This window comes from Notothenia coriiceps, unplaced genomic scaffold (genome assembly GCF_000735185.1).
Source record: "Notothenia coriiceps isolate Sejong01 unplaced genomic scaffold, NC01 NC01_scaffold00034926, whole genome shotgun sequence".
Lineage (NCBI taxonomy): Eukaryota > Metazoa > Chordata > Actinopteri > Perciformes > Nototheniidae > Notothenia > Notothenia coriiceps.
Window position 1 is genome coordinate 8,119 of NW_011367627.1, and position 6,573 is coordinate 14,691.

Sequence of the window (6,573 nt, forward strand, 5' to 3'; positions counted from 1 at the left end):
CGGGGGCTATTTATATATTGTACACTGTGTGTTCGGCATGGTGTGTTCTGCAGATTATTTTCAGTTTCAACATGAAGGATGTGGCAGTCAGGTAGTGCATGTGTTACGGGCCAAAGCTTGACCAGGCATGTCTGAGGTGTTGCTCTTAATAAATGTTCCTGCAGGCCGCAACAAGAAGTGAACGCTGCCACCCAGATCACATGACCATCAGCTGATTGCCCTGACTCTACCTGCTGTATGTGACCTGACTTAAAGAAATAGAAAATACACGTATTCACTTATGTAATCAAGCATAAAAGTACAAAGTATTATTCAATGGAAATATTTATGGTGATATTATACATTTTATATTTTAAGTAAACACCTTTTTTGTAGTACAGTACAGTACTTGAGTAAATGTATTTAATTACTTTCCAACACTGAAGGATGGATTGATCAGCCGAACAGATATGTTGCAACGTTAGCATTTAAATTAAAGTTGTGTTTCTGCCCATTTGACAAATGCAAGTTAAATATTCGCTCTCTCGTAGCTCCGTTTTGTTTAAAAATGTCTGTCTTTTTAGCAGCTAAAAGCTCTTCTTTGCTTTTTTACTGAATCCAGCTGACTGCTGCAACCAGAAACCCACAGGAGGCAAGCAGTGAGGGTGAACCTAAACGACATCTTTCACAATATTACACACATTATGCTGATTATGTTGTTATGGTACAAAAAGAGAACACATGGTTTTTAACACTATATGAATGTGTTCCAGTGACGAGCCGTGACTTTTATTCCTAGGCCCTCTGACCCCCACCCCTTCCCTCGAAAAAAAGAAAAAAGAAGATTTATTACGTCACAGCGTATACTTCAGCGTAATATCAAAACAACGGCCCGGGGTGCAAAACGCAGCAATGACAGCGACCCTCTACCACACAAAACAACACTTTTAAATAACCCAATTTGTGTTCTTTGAAATTGAAAAAGATATTGCATTGTGTTTGTTACTTTCGTTGCAGTTGTATATTTCTTAAGTGTAATTTGGCTTGGCTTCCTATTTTGTGGACATGCTTTATTTTGAAGGCGAGTTTACGCTGTTGACAGGAAGTTGTTGCTGCTATGGAAACAAGAAAAGCTTCACAGCGGGCGGAACTTGTCATAAAGTCTGCGATAATAAAACCCACCCATTTAGAGGGAAGATATGATTGGTCAATTGTACTGTCATTTGACATTACTCTCTCGTTCAGTTACTATAGCGGGCCCTAGTTATTTTGGTAAAACTAATGAAAAATATATTTTAAAAAATAATAATTTGCGTGCGTGTTGATGCAGTTAAGAGGAGGGATTGCAAAACTGGGGGGTTTGAAATGTGTGTCAGGCTGACCTGAACAGGCCAGCGTTCAGGTTTCAAAACAAGCCAGTTGGGCCCAGGCTAATAAAGTGTTGTGTGTGACTGTATGTGAGTTAGTGTGTATGAGTGCTACTTGATACATGAGTAGACTTCAAAAAACACTGGGAGGTGGGAGGGACGGGGGCTATTTATATATTGTACACTGTGTGTGTTCGGCATGGTGTGTTCTGCAGATTATTTTCAGTTTCAACATGAAGGATGTGGCAGTCAGGTAGTGCATGTGTTACGGGCCAAAGCTTGACCAGGCATGTCTGAGGTGTTGCTCTTAATAAATGTTCCTGCAGGCCACAACAAGAAGTGAACGCTGCCACCCAGATCACATGACCATCAGCTGATTGCCCTGACTCTATCTGCTGTATGTGACTTAAAGAAATAGAAAATAAACGTATTCACTTATATAATCAAGCATAAAAGTACAAAGTATTAAGGCTTGCCACTGATGTGTTCACATTTGAAATGAGTCTTTCAATCTCAAACTTTTTTTCAAGCTGGTTGATTTTATTTCCTCTTCACATCAGGTCACTATATAAGTGTGTGTTTGTCTACTGTACTTCATGTTCCTGCTGAGGTCATCCGTGGTGAGGTGACTCACGTAACTCTGACTCATTAACTCACATTACATTACACTTGGTTTTGTGTTAAGAGCTAAATTATAAAGTTAAAGTATAAATAAATATCTTCATATGTTTACTCCTGTGACACAAGTAGACTTCTAACAAACTGAGACTGTCTTCATTCCACAGGCTGCTGTTTGGCTGTGGAAACAAGTGTATTTTGACTTGTAGGAACAACTATTTTACATATTATCAGTTCTAGTTGGAATCAGAGAGCATGTGAGCTCTTGTAAACTAATAGTAAAAACGTAGAATTTGAATTAAAACAGGTTAGTACAACTTCTTTCAAGCGTACGCCGCCCTTTAGACCAGACTGGCTGGAAACCCTCGTGAGCAGAATGGAAAGCACCCTTGCTTCAAATTTCTCCCAACAAAAGTTAAACTCCTCACGTGTGCTAAAAATAGTTTTGTCTCTAGACCCAACAGTGTTATGGCGTGGACAAAGATCAACGCAGATCTGAACCTGTTGGAGCCACTTATTATATAGAGCTTTTGCATTTTTATCATTTTTATTATTAAGGAATGTTAAGCTATTTATGTAATTATGTTTTGATAATGGGCACATTTTTAGTGAATGAGTGTGAGATGTGTGGGGGCGTGGATGAAAGTCTTTAAATAGACAAGATAAATGTTTGTTCAAGGGCGAAAAAGGGGAGAGCCAACATTTTTCCGACCACATAATTGTGCATTATTTTACACATTACTCTACACAGTAAAATACCGTAGCAGATAGCATTCTATTTGTTTGACACCTTCACCTAACCCCAAAAAGCTTCAGAAGATTAAAAGTCTAGGAAAGCAATTTCAGAACCAAACAGAAGCACGTCAACCCTTTTGCTTTGACTGGATTTGCCTCTTGTGACTTCATAACATGACCATTTCTGCACAAAAAATAAATGTCCTCTCATGGGAAACTATTGAGCAATTAGCCTTTTTCCCACAGAACCCACAGCAACCTTCTAAATGTTGTTGGTTAGACTTCAGCCAAAAATAAATGTTATGCTAATCTTAGTTCTTAAGTGGTCTGGTTCTGAAAACACTCCAGAACAAGCTGAAGCACAAATCCTGACTGCTGTTAAAGAGAGAACCAGCTACCTCTTTATCCTCCTCCTCTTCATGCAGGACAACAGCTCTGGATTCCACAGGTAGGGCCGTTGGTTCTCTCTCCCCACCAGCAGCTGCTCTCTCCAGGGACAGGTCTGGACCCCCTATGGGGAGAGGATCCGTGTCCCTCTGGACCAGCCATGTTTCCACTTCTGAATGAGGAACCTGTGGAGAAAAGGTAAGAGGTTGGTTAAATCAAAAATGTGCCGAGTCAAAGGAAAGCTAAAAAGTTATAACCCTAATGTCCATATTATTGTTATTCTAGCCCAGAAGAGTGGTGCAGTGATAACATATTTTGGTAACCCAACCCAAAAGTTATCAACACAAGGGTTCGAACGACAAAAGGCAATGGGATTTTTCCATTGGATTTTGGAATATTGCAGAAATTAAGATCTATGGCAAACAAATGTTCTTGATACTGAAACATTTGTTAATAATTCTCCACACATTAACGCCACTTTTATAAAAGTTGAAGTGTAAATGCAATTTCCAGAGGTAAAAAGCTAACGTTAGTCTATAAAGGAACTACATCACAATCGCATGACTGCTCATCACCACAGCTAAGCTAAGTGTAGCTAATGTTTGCAGTGATGAAGTTTAGTTCGCAATAAGCCATTTGTTAGCAACCGATGTTTTGGGACACGAAAAAGCTTCATACGTTCACCAGTGGGGTATACTATGTATTTACTGACCAATTTTGTGTCGTAGAACAAAATGTAAGAATCCCTTCAATTTGTGTTAGCCAGAGACTTTATTTCAAGTATCTAATCAAAAGAAGTAAAAAAAAACGTAGACTTTGAAACAATGGAATCAAAAGTGGTACAATTCTAACTATTTCTGAGTTTCAGGACTAATTCCTCCCACCTGTAGTCTGTCCAGGGAGCGGACCAAGCCCAGCAGCCTCCGGGTCGTGAAGAAGCCATCCAGGTCCACGCTCTTGGGGTGCAGTGCCTGGCCGTCCTCCATGCGGTTGCGGAGGTTGTGGAACTGCGTCTGGGTCAGCAGCGAGGTGGGGCCCAGGATCATGTCGTGCCAGGGGGGGGGCAGGTAGGGCTCCAGCCCCACGTCCACCCGCACACCACACAGGCTGAGCAGGATGGCCATCTGGATGAGGCCCTCCGTGAAGTACTTCTTCAGGTACAGCATGGTGCCGGGCTCAGGGCTCAGCTCAGAATCCAAAAAGAGTCTTAAGTCTCTAGAAGATAGTGCTGACCTCTCTATGGAAAGTCACAGGGAAAGAATAAAAAACAAAAAACCTTGATTCTGAGATTCTTTCCCCGTAAATATTGGTTGGTAGGGAAATGTTATTATTGTAGTCCAGAACAAGACATTTCTTTGTTAGGTGTCCAATCAAAAAGAAATAATTATTGGGATAAAAACATCTAGAAAGATCTGCAAAAACTTTCCCAAGTTCATCTTAAACCTGTTGCTCTTCATGGAAACTTCACTGCCTGTGGATTAAAAAGAAAGAAAAGAATAGATCAATTATTACAAAAGTTGTGGCAAATATCATTTGTAAAGCTTTAAACTCGGCATATAAAACTGTGATTTTTACCACAATAACATTAAAACTTCAGCTATTGCTTCAACTGCCTCAGCTGTTATAGAGGGACTACTTCTACTACAGTCCAGTATTATTGCACCCTGTTCTAGAGATAATAATAACGTAACAACACTTATCAGAGCTAATCTCCATTCAGAGTGCAGTCTGACCGGCTTTCACAGTGCATGTGATGAGATAAGGCAGACACACAGTAACTTCTAGAAGGAGTTTGGTAACCTCCCGCCTGTGTTACTCACTGCTGCCGCATGATGCAACTGCCAGTGTTCGCCTGGAAAGAGCCTCTCCCTGTCTCCTCCCTCCCTCTCTCCATGCTAACCTGTTTACTGAAGCAGCAGAGGAACACACCCAGGGATATAATAACTTTTATAGTTCAGTGTGATGCAGTATTCGTATATCCCTTTAGGTATGGTTGGCTTGTTCAATTCATATAGACTTCATGTGTACTTTATTTTTGTTGGCTTACATTTTAGGGTTGTTTTCTTTTATTCTGTCAATAATTTATTGAAATGTCAGAAAAACAAAGACCAATTTACATCTTTGTGGACAATAAAGTGTTACACTTAAGCCATATAACCTAGCAGGTAACCTATTGACAGTACAACAGTTTCATAGGCTGCCAATGCATGTGGTTAATAGTGATGCTTGATCATGCTAATCAAATTATTGGTTGCTGATCTACTTCCTCCTAAAATAATACTTACCATGCTAAAAATGGGCCATGTGTGTTGTTCTATTGTCAATCATTATTATAACCCTGTTATAGGTGCATTAATGTATGTAGCATTTTATGGTTGAGGTATAAAACTATTTTAATTATTTTTAATATTGTGCAATCTGTAGCAATGCATCACGTTTTATAAACTGTGTTATGTGTGTCAAATCCTGATGTGTGGCAGAGTAAAAGTAACATATTAAAATACTTAAGTAGCCACACAGCAGCACAGTATCACAAATGTGTGTTTTATACTTGTTTCTGTGAAACTAGACGACCATACATTGCATCAATATTAAGCTCCTAAGTGTCTTGCATGGTGAGCATGTTCTCTGTGGCAACACGTTACACAATGTTTTCATCCCTCGCGCCAACACAGTAATATCACGAGACGTTTGACAACAGAAAGTGACCGAAAACATTGCGAAACACTGCCGACAGTCAACACATCACACACTACTTCAGGAACATTAAACGCACCATGACATCACTTCTGGCATGTTCTTTGATAGCCTACATTCAAAACAAAGCACTTTCAAAAGCTCATTCAGAGTAAAGTTGTTAAGAGTAACCTACTAATACAATATTACAGCATATAACAGTTAAGAATGTCATTACAGTATGTCAGCGTACAGTTGTTAAAAATATGTTTGGAATATCATATCAATGTCTCTCACCAGTTCACAGTGTCTCTCTGTCCCGCCGTCAGTATCTGCTCTGCTCACCGAGGGTGCGCGAGCTATTTAAAGGGACACCGAGTGGTGACGTATGACATCTAGTCCCTCCCAACAAGTGTGTGTGTGTGTGTGTGTGTGTGTGTGTGTGTGTGTGTGTGTGTGTGTGTGTGTGTGTGTGTGTGTGTGTGTGTGTGTGTGTGTGTGTGATTAGTATGCTACTTTGAGAAAGTAGGAAAACTTAATCCTGCTCCACCACATCACAATATAAAGATACTAAATGTTTAATTAATTTTAAAGTCATTAAATCTTGCTAAAGTTCAAGGTTAGAGATATAGCGTGGTGTAGGAATAAGTCATAGAACTCTGGAATGAGTTACCACAAAGTCAACGTTTTTTTGAAAATGTTTTTCGGTCGATACCTGAATTAAATTCTGTAGTTAACCCAAACTGAAGAGATTTTAACGTACAATACATCACGCAATGGTGAATGTCTGAAGCTTCTAGGTGTTTTCAAA

At 39.7% G+C, this 6,573-nt stretch overlaps 1 protein-coding gene across 2 annotated transcripts in view; it reads right to left on the reverse strand.

Moving 5' to 3' along the window:
• The window catches only part of LOC104962494 (nuclear factor erythroid 2-related factor 1-like), a 12,281-nt gene extending 6,061 nt beyond the window's left edge, over positions 1 to 6,220 (reverse strand). The window contains exons 1-3 of one of the 2 annotated variants that reach the window (XM_010790925.1): positions 6,060 to 6,220; positions 3,971 to 4,557; positions 3,098 to 3,271 (exon numbers count right to left, since the gene is read on the reverse strand). In XM_010790925.1, coding sequence (XP_010789227.1) covers positions 3,098 to 3,271; positions 3,971 to 4,252 — 456 coding nt within the window. In that variant the 5' untranslated portion in view covers positions 4,253 to 4,557; positions 6,060 to 6,220. Of the gene's footprint in view, positions 1 to 1,229; positions 3,272 to 3,970; positions 4,558 to 6,059 lie in introns of those variants that run through there. The other variant, XM_010790924.1, reaches the window with a different exon arrangement.
• Between the last annotated feature and the right edge of the window lie 353 nt (positions 6,221 to 6,573).